The following is a 17,409-nucleotide window of genomic DNA, read 5'->3' as shown; positions in this document are numbered from 1 at the left end:
CATGCTTTAGACCTAAATGTCAAAGGCGAGTGTAAGAGAGAGAAAGCTGATCCAACTTGCCAATAAAAAATGTCATGAAATATTTACAAAACCTAAGGCCAAAACTAAGGCCGCTGATATTAATGGTTTCCGTTAGGAGCAGAATAATATACTTTTTTTGTCCCTATCACTTTGTAAATAAAAATATTGACAATATCCTCTATAGTTGATCTAGTTGTAGCGATTAGTATAGGTGAAATTTCAAACTTCAATAACTATTTAGTTAATAATTTTCACAGTGTATATAAAAATCAAATCTTTAAAACTATGATTTATGATATATATTTCTTATTCATTCGTACGAATTTCATGTATTATTTTGACGAGATATCGTGTATCACATCAGTTAGGTCATGGAGTAGTAACAAACATAGGATAAATTTGGAACATCAAATATTCCTTCCGATAAATACCCGATACTCTCCCACAGATCATGGAGCCAAGCTGATTGACAATTATACTTTTATGTATGAGACAATTATTGAATTAAATATCATTGTCCACAGAGCTTCCTCCTGAAAAGCCTTCGATAAAAGCAGAAAAAGGCTGGTACGCATCTGGTGACTCTTTACGTGCACAGTGTGTCTCACCACCGGCCGATCCACCTGCAAATCTTACCTGGCTTCTCAATGGAAGAGATGTAAGTAAAACGTAATTAAAGTTATTGTGTTATTGTTCGTATAATGTATATCTTGATGATGTTTGTGGTGCAAGTCAATTGCGTTTTTTTTATTTTACTCGTTTAATAGATTTAAAATTGTATATGGGAATTACTCAAATCCCTGGTGTGCTTGGAATGCTGATTAAATAAACATAAGGGAGTCATAAAGATGTTAGAAATATATGCGTGCTCCTATTTCATGCCTCTTGCTAAGATAGAGGACAAATCTTCGTTATTAATTTATTTTATTATTTCATATAACTCAAGATGTCACATGGAACATGGTGTAATGGTTGCAGCTCCTTATAAACGTTGTGTAAAAGTAAAACACTTGGCGATTAAAAAGAGTGGCGGAGAGTTTATTGCCAGTTCTTCCCTTTTTTTATAAGCCCTTGATTTAAGAACTGAGAGTAAATGTAAAATTAGAAGCACTTAAATACATTAAATTTCTTTTTTTGACGTTCATAAGTGTTCATTATGTTACCAATGAATAAATGATTTTGAATTTGATTAAAATTTTCGAATAATATTTTTAAGGTTGTTCGGCCCTACTATTAAAATCTTCCTTCAATAGAAGCCTCTCATTTGTCACGGGCTGTCATGACGTCGCGTCAGACGTCAACGGTGACGTCAGCGCGAACTAATTGATAATTATTACCGGTGCAAGCTAATGAATGCTTGAGTAGAGCATGATTACTGCTACGTATGAAGCTTTAATGCTTTAGTGATAAATAATTTGCTTACATTTCTATAATCAGTGATTAGGACTGTGTGGTATATTTGAACTAAGAGAGATTGAGTTGAAAACAAAACTTCAATTCTTTTATTTAGCTACTATATGGCAAGTTGGCTCATTCATCATCAATTGGCTTCGCTGTAGAATCTAATGATTCACCACCACATCAATGCTAGACCCTGTGAAACAACTAACCTAGTGGTGTACATAATAGATATACCCTAGTTTACCCATATACAAGCTGAACTCAAAGAAAGACTCATGACATTCAAAGACAAGACAAAATTGTAATATTGTCTTTAAATATCTTACTTTTCTTCTTTGTGCTAGTCAAATTCTCAATTGAGCCTTTTATATTCAGAGATGAGATTTATCTCTATGAAACTACCGTATGTCAAAAATTTCATATTTGATTAATTACCTAAATACAAAGCTAAGTCCCAAATCTGAACACTATGTTTATATTCGAAGGTGCAAATCCTATCTTATGTTACAATCTGGTGTTGAACCCTTTCAAATATATCAATCTAGTGTATTTGCGGAAACCCAAATACATACCAGTTCATTCAGCGCATTTTTTAATATTATATTACAACATCTAAATGATAGTGCTAGTTTTGTATTAAATCTTTTCAATATCCAATGTTCAAGTGAATTAAAAAGATAATACAATTCTCATAAAATGATACCATTTTAATCCGATGCAATATTTATGAGCAAATGTGGTTCGCCTGAACGAGAGGAACTCTCTCGTATATTATTCAGCTGTATTGCCATTTATTAAATTAATATCTTACTTATGAGTAAATCAATAGGATATAATAATATTATATTTACTTGAAATATAATATTAGGTAACATATGTAATTGGCAATTTGTATGCGAGGGACAGAAATTAGATTTTTTATTAATATAATAAATCAAAGTATATACCATTGCTTTTTCTGCACTTTTGCCATCTCATACAAAGTTCATTGATCCCTTTACTAAAAAAAACATTCAGACGGGAATCAATACAATCTTTGAAGGCGGTTTCGACTGACTTGAAAGTTTTACATTGCAAGAAATTACCGAAATTTCGAAAAAAATGTGTTTTCGCTCAAGTTCGTTAATTTTTCGTGAGGTGACATATTTGAGAAATCTACAGAAAGTAGGTTAGAATGGGATGTATATATATCCACAAAATGTTTTTATTAATCATATACATATATCTCGAAATACGCTTAGTTTCAGAAAAAAATACAGACAAACATAATGAACAATCCAATCTCAACAATATCACATATCAAATAAAACCACCTTAAAAGTTTAAAAGGTTTACAACCTTCAAGTTTTGCCACCCATCCCCTTCTATAGTCTTGTTTCATTTTTAATCCATGCATGTTTCAAAGCGAACTGAATCGCATTGAAAATTTTTGTCATAGACAATAAAACTACGAACTTCAAAAACATGTTTCACTTCGAGAGGTTTCTTTCAACTTCACTGAATCGAATAACGTGTGCAAATACACTATTTTCAATTCACATACATTTATTGGTGTGGAAATAATCAGCGCGTATTTTAGCTTGAATCGTTGCTTATCGGCTTACATTGCTATCATTTTGTAAGAAAACTAACTTGTATAACACATTTATATTAAAGTTGTTTTGTATCAATACATAATTTTATCTAATTAATGAAACCTAAACAATCATCAAGTATATAAGTACTTTAAAGTAAAGACTTCAAATGGTAGCTAAGAAAAAGGTGTTCAATCTATGTATCCTACCATGTGTCACATATGGCTGTCAGATTTGGGCATTCATAAAATCATCTGCTAAAGTTGAGAAGATTCCAATGAGGAATGGAGAGAAGCATGGTGGGTGTAACACTCAGACATCGAATAAGAGTAGAGATAAGATCAGCGACCAAAGTAGAGGTCATTATAAAGAAGATAAGGCAATTGAAATGGCGCTGGACCGGACATATGACGAGACATGCTAGGTTGAAATGGACAAAAATACTTACAGAATGGCAACCACGCGATGGCAAAAGGAAAAGAGGAAGACAGAGCAAAATATGGACGATGTAAAGAGAATAGGAGGCACAACTTGGACAAGAAGAGCTAACCTTAGAAAAGAATGGAAGCAGCTGGAAGAGGCCTATGTCACAGGACACGCTGTTTACTCAAAACGGTTCAAGTGTTGTAATAGATTAAGTTTTATTTATGCATTAGAATTAAGTTTTTGATGTAACTTAAATAAGTGTTAGTATATTATACTGGGTGTCAGCAATAAAAAGGCTAATAAATAAATAAAGCGTCATCAGAAATTATGGACTCAGAAACTTGTGAATTCGGCCAGTGTAAATATCAAGATATACCGATATATGTCTATATGATCGCAATGCACGCATAATTAGTGCATCTCTAAACATCATAAAACAATCTAAAGAGTTCCATGCGTTCTTATTATTTAGATGCACTCAAAAACCTAGGTTAACGCGTTTTTGCGTTAATGAAGCTTTATCCTTGAAATATTTTATATAGTTTTTTATGTAATAGGAGGCAACAGGATGCTCACCTGATGTTAAGAGATATAGCCGCCCATGAACAGTCACATTTGCAGAAGGCTCGCAAGAGCGTTGCCGGCCTTTTATAGATCCACTCTTTTCCTTTGGAATCTAAGTTGAATTAGTTTGGAAATAAATTAGCTGGTTCCGGGTTTTTTTTAAATGGTCAGTTGTGGAACAACGATTTTGGAACTAGAATTTTGGTTTATAGACGTCATAAACATCGTATGCATTTGAATTCTAAAGTTATACAGCCAAGAAATCAAGATTTGAAATAAAATTCAGCATAAAACGTATAATACTCGTGAGGATTGGACGATCTACACCTTTATGAAACTTGAGCTAGTCTGGGATAGTGACACTTTAGCGGATTGAATATGTCGTAAAAAGACACCAATGCGGGATTAAGTTTTATTATGACTTGCGTTTCGCGATTCTCATTGTATAACGAAGTGTGGTTGTATTGTTGATATGAAAAAATATTTTTTTATGTACAATAAGACAGTATTTATTAGAAATATTTAAAACGGCCTATAAAAACTCTAACATAAGATGAAAATTAGTTATTTAGACATGTTTGCTATAAAGAAAATGTTCTTAGCGGTATTCACAGTCGTCTATTAAGGCATGACGGTCAAACAACCCAGCAATGTAGTATTGTCTTTTGTTAACATATCATTTACACATTACTGTGTAGTATTTTTATTTTGTTTGAATTAAAAGAATTCATAAAAAATCAGTTCAAAATTTTAACAATATTGTATTTACAATTATGATTTAGATAATATATTTGAATTAGATAAAAAATAATATATTTATATTTGAACTTAGATACAATATTTTATGAATTGTGCATTTAATAAAACATGGCTGGGTTTAATGAAAAACCCTTTTTAACGGAATGAAGGTATGTATTATTGTAAACTTATAATTATTTAAACATAATTTTAAATTTAACTGACGTTTCGCGGATGTAATGAGCCCCTTATATAGGCCAACACGCACTTGCGAGCTTACCGACGTGTCCATGAAACCTTTATTTTATATGTTACTGGGAGACTTGAAATCAATTTCATATATGTATGAAATTAGGAGACAAGGAGACAGGTTAAACTTGTTTTATGAAACTTGATTGGTGTTAATATATCTTATCTTGGATTGCGCTAATCTCGTAGTGCAGTAATTCTCGCTTAATACAGCGTTAATCTGACGCTTCATCAAGCAATTATGTTACAAGAAAATCAGCATTTATAACACTAGTCTGTTACGCACAACGGATCAAATAAACATCGAAGTGCGGAAATTGAGTCTACACTACATACTACATACAACACCAAAGTGTGCCTGAACATTGTCGATTTGGCGACCGGGATTGTCGCACCGTTGGTGCCATCAGACTTCGCAGGCGAGATAGGCGAGATCTGCTCGCGATATGCAAATTGAGCCAACACATCGTACTGCAATACACAATGAATATATGTATATGATATGTGGAATCCGATTTCCCTGCAACTAGGAAAAAGATTTGATATTAGAGGATTAAGACTTTATTTTATTTTTATTTTTACATTTAGGTACAAAAACGGAAAACAGATTGATTACATACATACAGTTATTATACACTAAACAACATTTTAAAATCTGATATCCAATTATATCTGTACACAGCGTGAGCAGATGGTAAGGGGTATGTTATTATGTAAAGATATTTTTATCTAAATCAAAAATTATCTTCTGAAACCAAATATGAAAAAAGCATTTACATAGTCACTTGTCATTTATTATTTCTATTAATTAAACATCAAATGTAAAACATTCATAACGTCGTACATAAATTAATTTTGACAGTGTACACTATATCGACATATTACATTTTGGACATATTTCATCTATGTATTCTGTAGTAAAATAAAATAAAATCGTTTATTTCTTAAGATAGTGGTACATTAATTCCTAAAATCCACTCAATCCACCATATATAAAGCAAATACCATATTAGTTATATAATACAAACATTAACATAGTGTTATAATAATAGGTAAGTTAAGTTATTTAGAATTGGCGTGACACTTATAATCTAAATGTCTTTTAATATTTAAACTAATAGTATATTAATGTAATCGGGTGTTATAATTACTGATATTGATTTGACACGGCCTCAGTATTGTTCACTGCTTTAGATCCAAATAAAATAAATTACTATGTAAAACTATCTCACCTCTTTTGGGCAAGAATAAAAGTTGGGGCAACCACAGAGCTGGCGGAGAATAATTAACGGCAAAAATATAAGTACTTCACACAACTTGGGCTGCGAGATGCTGGGTTCAAGTGCAGTCGCTATTTAAACCATAAACCGGGTAATATGAGTGGGTTCCGTTGACGCCTGGTGCTTTCCTCGCTCAAGAAATAAGTATCGGAAAATAGCGAGGAAATGGTGCCAACATTAAATACACTGCCCCAATGACCAAAGTTTTTAAATTTAATAAATTATTCGATTTATTCATTTTTAATTATTATTATTATAAAAGGGTGAAGTGAGATAATTGCGACAGACATTGCGAATATTACATATCGCCTGTTGGTACATTGTCCTAAAGTAATCAAGAAGATAGATTTAGTTTCTGATAGGTGCTCTATTCTCTTTATGAGCATCAAAGATCGATCGTTCCTATCAGTTATCTGTCAATACTTATAGAGAGCGGTTATTATCAAGAAAACTTTCCTGTTAATATGATTTTTAGGTGAATCAATTGGAGTACATAAAAACAGAGGTGAGATTTTAAAACGTAATATGGACGAATCAACGGAGCGCACAATCGTGCGCTCTTTTTTGCGTGGCTTTTACATATATATTTTATACATTAATTTTTACTTTGTATTCAAAATGACAGTTGAAATCCCAGAGATAAACGTAAGAAATTTGAATACAGATAATAGTCATTTGCGATTAGAAATATGCATGTGCGGTGATCCAAAACTGGCACAGATGTTACATTGGGTAATGACAGGGCGGGAAAAAGAATGGAATGGAATTAGCAACACAAAGAGTAGTCGACGGGGCTTGAATATAAATTTATTCAACTTTTTTACATTCACCGCGCTTTTGGTAACTTGTTCTTTTCGAGTTTGACTTTTAAACTACATATATTTATGTCGTAATTTTTCATGATTTAAGGATTTTATATTTAACAAGAGCTTAGCATTTTTAACATTCCTTTAAATGTTACAATACACACATGTTCCGTATTTATGATAATTGTGTAATTTTATTTAGTTTTACTTTAATTTCGGTTTGCACGAACGTACGTAAATCCAACAGTAGCTGTATCTGTAAAAAGTATTATTTAAATCACTATCGAGTCTGGCTCAGTTATCTGTAAAATAAGATATCAGAACTTTATTATAACTTCGGCAAAATAGTTCATTCATAAATGTGGATAATTTTACTTTTTGAAGCAGGTTCTCTGGAAAGAAAATCTCAGTCAAATTAAACCTTTGTAAACACAAAACATTATTTTTGAATTAATTCTTGACTAGTTTTGAATAGGTACAAATATACAGTATTAACAATACTCTTAACCTTCATCAATATATCAATAATTATTAGAAATTGCAATGTTTTTAATGTATCTTTATTATTAATTTTTTTATTACATATTACAAAAGATATAACATATACTATCGATACAACATTATATGAGGTGAACTTTAATGATTAAACCCAGATTTCCGCCAACATCTGAAACACAATATTCAATCGGTAATAAGAAATTGGAGTAAATAATTCTAGGTATAAAAGTACGAATCGAATACAGACGAGCTAGATATAATCAAGAGGTTTGAAATATATGGGAAATAAGAGAGTTGAAGTATATGGGAAATAATGGAAATATGATTATATTTAGGGGCGCAAACGATGTCGCGTAACTGACAACGCGGGTTTTAACAGCTTTTATGTGAGCCTCTGTTTTTGCGTTTTGACTTTTGCAATGTTTGATATTTGGTTAGTTCAAAAAATTGTTTTTGTAGATATAAATTCAATTTATAAATAGATAAACATAATTGGTATTGGCTCTCTCTGATCCAATGTTCAAAAATTTATTTCAGATGAAGTCTATTCAATCATATTTATTCACCGATCTTAATATGAATATTTTTTTGTTCTATTTAAAAAAATATGAGGACTATCCTGGGAATTTTATTTACAAAGTTCATTATAAATAAAAAAATATTTTATTATTTTTTTATTTACCAGTTGTTAGTCATCTTATCTTCTGACAATTGACCGTTTGATTCTATTTACATGACATTTTAACACAAGACAGTTAACAAACCCGCGGTATTCATTAACTGAATAACTCGGACCAACTCACAATTCATCTGTCAACCCTCTTCGCCTGTCCAAAACTTACACTATGACCTTTTGTGACAAATCAACCACAGAGTTAAGGCTTTAGTGATTTTAAATTGGTTTTAGCCCATACTCCCATTTGTGTGTAAACGTTTGAATTATAAATTACCAATGAAATTTTTGCCGCGCACCACCGCTGTGGAACCAGAAAACCTTTAAGAAAAGAGCGTACCAATTCCTTAAAGGCCGGCAACGCACTCGCAAGCCCACACACTCTCATTGATAGATATTGACTGATTGAACCTGTTATATAACGCCGGGCCGTGGCCCATGTTCCTGCGTATATAATAAAATTATTTCGTTAGAAAAATACACCTAAACTGTAATAATTTCATTATGTTACGTTGATTTTCGTATGTTTGACATAATAGATGTACCGTATTGTATTTATACACTAGCTGACCCTATAATGGCCTATCTTAACTAAAATGCTAATTATTTAAAAAAATATAATTAAAAATCTCGGCTTAGAAACAGTAAAGTTATTTAAAACATCTGATAGCTATGTACAATACAAGTTCTGTTTTCCTTAAAACCTCCAAAAAACACAGAAAAAATAACAAAATAATTTTTATATTTATAAATGTTTGTATAATAATCTGTACTTATCTAACTCAAATTTCATATCACTTCAACTTCACAATTTGCTCTGTGTCCGTTAAATTTTGTTCCTAATTTAAAACTCTTCCGCTATATTAAATTGTAGACAAAGCGTATAATTCATCAACGTTAAATATTGAATAACTCACACTGACCATTCGGCTGTCATCCCTCATTTCCCCGCGTGGGCATTGTGGCATGTCCTGGGCCTTTTGTGCATCTGGCAGTTTATTTGACAATATCTTCCCAGTCTGGGAGGAGGATAATCCATCTTGTCATTTTCTGATGTGGGTTTCCTATGAATTGAATTAATAAAAATGTAGCAACTAGCTACTATTAGAAATTTTTAAAATTAGGAAATACTTGTAATTGAATATTTAGGTGTCGGTTCACTTGGTGCTAAGTGACGCCACCGACCATAGGCACTCACTGCCCGAAGGCTCGCAAATATGTTGCCAGCTTTTGTTGTGTGTAGTCCTAAGATAATACATAAAGAAAGGCTTTTATTTTTATTGAGTTCGTAGCTTTTAAGATCTTTAATCTTATTATATGTTCGAGAAGCTTTTTACAAAATAGGAAAGATTATTTCAGAATCATATTATAAAGATTAATTTAAGAGAGTATAGAGTTTCTTTGTGTATGCGTATAATTTAAGTTAATAATTTTAGTCTCGACGCTTTCGAATTTTATTAATTGAAAAAGTATTTATATAAAATAAAAAAGTTATAGAACTACTACGAAAACACTCATATGTATATGTATATAAGATTTTGTGTACGCGTAGACAATATAATTTATTGTAAAATTGTATTTTTTTAAATTCTATACAATCTATCAATTGAGCATAGGGGCTTGTTTCACAATGTCCGGATAAGTTCCAAATAAGCTATTTATTACTTATTGGTATGATTAATAGTATTTTTGCGTTTCACGACTGTCAGATAGCGCTATACGTCATGAAATACGAAGTATCTTATTTCGAACTTTTATGTTTATGGCTATGAATTGACATTTATTTACTTCAATCAACAAATCTTTACCAAGTAAACCCTGCGTTCGTACGCAAATGATTTAAAAATTTCTAGGTGCAATTAATACGATTTTCTCAGGAACAGATATCTAATCCGCGTCCATCCGTAGAGTATTACTATGAATATAATATCAGATGGAATTAAATTACAATCTGTAATAAATTAATCCTTTATAGATATTCTGAATCTAATCACCATTTCGTTTCAGATTCAAGGCAAGCCAATAATCCAACAACGTATACTGCCCAGCCCGGCTGTGTCAATACCGATGGCTGGCCCCACCCACGCCCCCGGAGATGAAAACACCAACATCATATTCAGCCCGTGGAAGGCTTTCGGGCCCTTTGTTGATACTATACAGGTAAACTTAATGACTTATTTCGCATCCAACTTATTAAAACACACACTACAGCAAGTAACAATCGCATTAGGTATTCATAAATAAGGTAAAACGTTCAATTTTTAAATTTTACTATTCGAAAACGAAATGCCGCAAACATGTTTTGACAGTCTCACATGCTCTTTGGAAAATGACTTAGGCAAGCATTTGGCTAACAAAATCTATGATTTCAGGCGCACGTCTATCTGACCGCTCTAGTAACTAGTGAAAAAAACATATGCCTGAAATTTGTGAGATAAAACGAGTGATAAAGTGTGGCTTTCGACCACACAAACATACCATAATTCAATCAACTTTTGACTCCATAATACAAGCCATGATTGAATAAAAACTAAATTACACAAAAGTTAGAGGACTTTTTTTTTGTATGTACTCTTTGTATTTTTTTGTTTTTTTTTTGTATATAGGGCGAAAAACGAGCCGGCGGGGTCATCACAGCCCATAGACACCTATTTTTATGGTGCGTTGCCGGCCTTTAAGGGATGATGTTGTATTAAAAAAAAATATATTTTATTTTTTACAATTGGAATTATTGTGCAGGATCAATACATATTTATTGTTTGTAATTCAAGCATCACTCAGATAGATAGATCTTCAATGTGATTGTGGTAAGCCCGCCCTTAATATATCTATAAGTTTCTTTCAAATACATTTGAATTTTTTTACGAAGACATAAAAATGTTAATTAAGCCAAATTGTAAGTGGCAGTATTAAAATTTATTTTATTTACAAATGCACAAATTGTAAATCATATAAAATTTATTTCATATCGGATTACTTTCTCATAATTAAAACGTATGAAACTGGATTTAATATATTGAACATTCAAAATTAATGTTGTCAAAGACATGATCAAACTTCAGCTCCGAAATTAATGCAAAATAGTTTTGATCAATATCGTTTGTAATTAAAACTTAATCAAAATTTCAACTCATAAATATCCTTACTAATTCACGTCAAACAATGAACCGCGAGTTTCGAGATTTTCTCCTAACAATTTCTCTAATTGGTTTTAGACATTGATTAATGGGCGTGCGCTTACAAACAAGACTATCGTTCACAATCATTACGCCATCTCCAACATAGTCATTACCGCTTCTATTATCTCCTAGAATCTATATTTACTATAATTTTGGGTCTATGATTATTAGTTATAGAATCAAAGGACTACGCATATAATGAGATATTAAAATCGGTATTTCAATATACTTGCCCCGGAAAAATCATTATTTTAATGATTTTTTCATTTTGTTTCTTGATGTTCTATAACTTGTTTTCTGAATTTTTGCAAAAACATTTTATTTAAAAAAACACGAAGATTTCCGTAGTACGGAAAATATAATGTGCACAATGTTAGGAATACGTGTTTACCTAATTTTACTTTCATGAAATACGATCATAAAGAGGTTTAGATAAGATTGTAATTACAAAAGTTAATGAGACAGTTTATTAGCAAAAAAAGAGTTGTGTCATGTCGTTGTTTCACCAATGTATATTTCCACCAAAAAAGTGGTGGTAATAGTTTATTACGTTGTCAAAAAATCTTGTTCGTTCTGATTTACATCAAAAAACACAACGCAAACTGAGTACTTAACGGCATTTCCGGGCTTCGATGGATCAAACTTTTTAATAATTTACATTCGAAAAGAGCTTATATTATCCAGACACAGTAAATTTATTTTAGCTCCAGTTTAGCGTTTAATTGTTAATACATACAAAAATTTCCTGTTTACGATATAAGTATATATATTATATATACATAAAATATGTTATACCAGTGAATTAGATAATATTACTCTTTAATTACTCTCAAACGCAATTTTGATAAGTTCGATTGCCATGAAATTTTGTGTTGTGATGTAGAATTATAATTAATATGTCCTCCATTAATCTAAAATCATAATTTAATGTCTGAGGAGGGGTACAGTCTAAGTTCACGTGTCCAGGCCACAGATCTATGGGAGTCATGACCCCACTGCTTGGGTTTAACTAAATAATCATTTTATATTCATCAGTAAATTTTTACGCTTTCCTTTTTTAAATATTTCTTTTGTATTTTCATATTTTAAAGAACTTATTTAGCACACGCCTCGAACATTGAATTATGAACTAAAGAAAGTGGTTCGACTGGCGATAACTTAATAATTGATTCAATCATACTTTATATAAATTGATTTATTCGATTACTTTAGGACAGAAACGCGAATTTGATTAAACGATTACCTAAGATAAAATGAGAATTGATTCATAATTATTGGAAAGAATTTTTAAACACCTATAGGAGGAACTGAAGTCTTGTGAAGCACAGATCATATGTAGTAAAATTGGTTTTCAGGATGGAGAAGTTCTTCCAAGTCAAGATACAGTGGTGTTCCCAACATCGAAACAAGATAGCCTTGATGAAGATGTCACTGATCCAATACCAACCAGTACGAGGGAGTCGTCAAATAAGGTATGATTTGACCCTAATTATTTATTAGAGTAATCACCTAGGGCCATATATAATATTTAGGTTTTGTATAAATTATTGGAATTTGAATTAGTTAAACCGCCTGGGATCAGTACGTAGGCTGGATCAGTTATACGAGTATACTTTATTGACATATAAAGTTATTTATATGTAACTTAGGTTTTGTTTGAGCAGCGTTGGTCTAGTGGCTTTAGCGTGTGAGTCTCATACCTGAGGTCCTTGGTTCGATCCCCGGCTTGAGAGACCAATGGACTTTCTGTGTCCGCATATAACATTTGCTCGAACGGTGAAGGAAAACATCGTGAGGAAACAGACATGTCTTAGACCCAAAAAGTCAACGTCGTTTGTCAGGCACTGGAGGCTGATCACCTACTTGCCTATTAGATTAAAAAATGATCATGAAACAGATTCAAAAATCTGAGGCCAAGACCTAATAGGTTACAGCACCACTCATTTTTTTTAGTTTTAGTAGGATTATTAATATAATTCATTTAATGGATATGAATAATCCTACCCTTTATAATAATTGGCAAATACTTATTTATCTCAGATTACATCCTTTAATAGTTAGAGTGAGAGTTAGAAACAATTTGGTTTCTCACACTCTAACTATGTAAGAAAACAACATAAAAACCTGCTATATTCTATTATGCTGCTATATTGGGCATGGATAGCGTTTAATGTTATCTTTTTGATAACTACTCTTATCATTGATGCAATACCGAACACGATGCTTCATGGATGCCACCTTTTCCGAATGATGGTATTGCAACCATACCTGATGACCTGCTGAACCTCCGCAAGCCTAAATAGCAACCTGAATGTGATGTTAGACTGAATACGAAGTGTATTCAATGCCTTATGTAATGCTGACTATAATTACATATTATGCGTAGGGAACACTGAAAAAAAAATTGAAAAACTGGCACTGAACTTGCCAGTTATAAACATTGCTAATGAAAACTTTTTTGAATTTCAATTGTAGAACTCTTTGGTAATATTATGTAATATATTGCATTTATTTGTCATTTGTTTTTGTAAAATGGCGGCAAATCTAAAACTCTTGTTACACGTGGAAATTTACCAAACGCAAGAAAATTTTCGGTCAGACAGAAAGTCCTTTGGTGCCGGGGATCGAACCTATGAACTCAAGGATGAGAGTTGCATGCCATGCATATTGTGAACACGGAAAAATGCACGGTATCTCCTTAGCTTATACCTTTTAGTGTACAGTTTAAATTTCCTACTCGAAAACCATTACTTTAATAAATTACGAGATGGCGTATTATCAATACGCAAACTGGAATTTCAATATCCACTATTGGAACTACGCAACGTGAACTTCAAAATAACAATAACACGAATTGTTTGTGTTAAATAATATCTGGGCTTTCATTATTTGTACGAACGTTTGAATTTCAAGTTTCCGTTGGTCAATATTATTCAATAATATCCCTTAATTTATTGAATATATCATTACATCTCTCTGTCTTCTCCACTGGGGTCTAACAAGGGCCTGTATTTTTACTGCTGCTGCCAGAGTTCATAATTATCTTACATAAATATTTGTTTATTGACAAAAAATATTTTGTTTTGTTCCTTCTTAAGCTAATTAAGTAGGGATAACAACAATAAGAAAAGACAACAAAGATCATAATAATATTTTAAGAAATAATTTTTTTGCCTTAGGCAATTAGAGATAAAAATTTAATAAGGGCAATGGCTGGCCATATTGCTTTTTTATATAGTGGGAAAAACGAGCCTACGGGACGCCCAAAGAGACATCGTTGCAGCCTATGGCCCTATTTATAGTGGATGCGTTGCCGGCCTTTAAAGGAGAATTAGGAGAGAATGGAGAGGAAATGGCTGTGCCAATATAATCTGTAATCGTGTAGCATACACCTTTTGTATGGCAAACAAGGTTTATGATAATTTACCAAAAATATTAAAAGACTTTCTACTAGAGTTTTGAAACGAATTAATGTACTACATTTGAAAAAAATAGGATTCCATTAATGATTATTTGCGGGAAACATTATAATTAATATTAATTTGATAATTTAATAAAATATATTAACTATGTGATATTTTATCACTACAAATAAAATAAGAATTGACTAATTAATGTATCGAACATCTAAGTAAAATTCCTTTTAAGACAAATTTGCACGCTATTCTGACTGGAGAATATGCTATGCTATGATCGTAAAATATTATTATTTGAACAATTGAAAGTCGTATCTCTCAGGGAGACGTCTCCACGGTTCACCAGTTCGCAAAAGAAAGTGTCTTGTGATTCGGACCGTGCTACACCAGCCATGTTGGTGATGCTGATGAAATTAACGTTTTTCTTACAGGCAACCGCCGTTTGAGAAATATCTTATAAAACACTACCATGATTTGAGGGACATTAATTCGGTCGTTATGGTGTAAGCTTAGAGAATAGACAATGGACACTGGAATTGTTCAACTGAACCATTTTAAAATTAAAGTTGGGATGAGTAACGAGAAAATGTCGATTTGAGTAATTAATTGGTAAACAAATAAATTATTCAGTGATTGGGTTTGATGCCAAACAATACAATAATATATAAATCCTATGATGCTAGAAATTATACTTCCTTACAACTTCGTAGAATTGAAATCAAAATATTATTATATTGAAGGTACTTCTTAATATATAAAACAAAGAAGACATATATTGAGAACGCTGGACGGAATATATGTTTTTTTATTTGTTAGCCTCCGAATGACATAGAAAACATTGAAAAAATTAAATTTGTTCATGGGTTTAGTAACTGTCAAACATTTGATGTACATCCCCTCGATACGGTAAACAAACCCTAAATTAAAAACAACAGTAAAGGCTTCGTATCAACAAGATAAATACAGAATATTTAAATAACGGCGTATTTTAAATTTAATAAAGAATTTAAATATTTATGCGTGTGTACAGATGCTTATTTCTTTTTGTATCATTATCGTAATAAAGAAGTAAATTATTATATACTTTATATTGAATCTATAACTTTTATGAAATAATAAATTAAGTTCAGGTAATCAAAGGTGTTACACACAACTCACATTTAATGTTAGGCAGTACAAAGTTTGACGGGTCATCTTGTAACACCGAAGTCAAAATTATATAGGAACATTAAGAAGTATTAACAAATAACATTGTTAGTTGACAGTGAATACATGTTTAGGCAGACTTGATTGATATTATTGTATAAATATTGATAATATATGTACAGGTCTAGGGCGCTAATGTTTTAAATTAAGAATATTCACCATTGAAACTTTAAAATTGTTACATTTATTTTTTTGATTCACAGGTGGCCTCAATCAGCCAGCTTTCGTTTCTGGTGAGACCAGAGAGCTTCGAACGTGGCCAGTTAAGACTGACCTGTGTTTCCACGGTCCACTCGGTATACAACGAGAGGGCTGAGTTGGTCATCAACGAGGAACGGCCACAGATCGCCTCTGTGCTTGGCACCAGAGACCGCTGTTCTGGTAAGTAACTAGGAATAAAATCATTATGTAACTTGCAAGTTAAGATGATCTTAGTAAAGAAGATCGAACTGAATTCGTTGGATTTTTCAGGTCGTTATTTTAGGGAGACTATAGACTATAACATTCAATATATGTTGCTATACTAAGAATAGTCTTACTCTTTACCTCGACTTATAAAGGGAAGTAAAGTTATGGTGTATGCACCTGCAATACAGCTACAATCACTGGGATGACGTCATACCCTGAAACGCGCTAACACAGTTAACAAATTCTCCAATTCAGCCTGGCTTGGCCCGGAGGTTAGACTGATGAAGGATTCAGCCTATAGGTTGGAGGATCTTCTTTCTTTCACTGATTATTATTTACGATAGTATAAATGTTTCTTTCATTTAACGTATCTAAGGGCCTGTTTCACAATGTATGGATAAAGTGCCAAATAGCTATGCAACACATAAATTATTCTAAAGATAAAAGTTCCCAATAAGATACTTGGCATTTCATGACGAATAGCGCTATCTGACAGTCGTGAAACGCAAAAATACTGTTTATCCTACAAATAAGTAACAAATAGCTTATTTGGAACTTATCCGGACATTGTGAAACAGGCCCTAAGTATACAACGTAGATCGTTTCTAGACAACAAAGCGGCAGCGCCTCGTATTGGCGTGGCTTAATAACATGATAATGTACGACGATTATATAGCTGGTTGCCAAAAGTATACGATTTCGTAACTATATATACTCGCTATCACCAGCACTCAGAGTCGTTCATTAAAAAACTATATCAACTTATATCATCTTGCGGTGCCTCTCCTACCTGTAGTCAACTCTGAAAGTAATCTGTTATTAATTAATTCAGGATTCATGTCGCCGAGTCACACTCTTTATTGCATACATAATTATTAATCTTCCATTAGGGCATTCTGAGCTGTGTCCCCTTGAGTCTCCATTGTCAATTAACTTTACACTAGGAACATCCCTTCCCTGGCGTCTATTA

General features: G+C 32.2%; 1 protein-coding gene across 1 annotated transcript in view; it reads left to right on the top strand.

The window, feature by feature from the left end:
• The window catches only part of LOC111003218, a 220,476-nt gene that overhangs the window by 172,084 nt on the left and 30,983 nt on the right, over positions 1-17,409 (top strand). Inside the window, exons 5-8 of the mRNA XM_022273619.2 lie at positions 546-679; positions 10,238-10,390; positions 12,765-12,881; positions 16,235-16,412. Of these exons, the coding sequence (XP_022129311.1) occupies positions 546-679; positions 10,238-10,390; positions 12,765-12,881; positions 16,235-16,412 (582 nt within the window). The remainder of the gene's footprint in view (positions 1-545; positions 680-10,237; positions 10,391-12,764; positions 12,882-16,234; positions 16,413-17,409) is intronic.

Source organism: Pieris rapae, chromosome 16 (genome assembly GCF_905147795.1).
Source record: "Pieris rapae chromosome 16, ilPieRapa1.1, whole genome shotgun sequence".
In the NCBI taxonomy this organism is placed as follows: domain Eukaryota; kingdom Metazoa; phylum Arthropoda; class Insecta; order Lepidoptera; family Pieridae; genus Pieris; species Pieris rapae.
The sequence above is the reverse complement of the archived record's forward strand: the minus strand, read 5'-3'. Positions and strand labels throughout refer to the sequence as shown.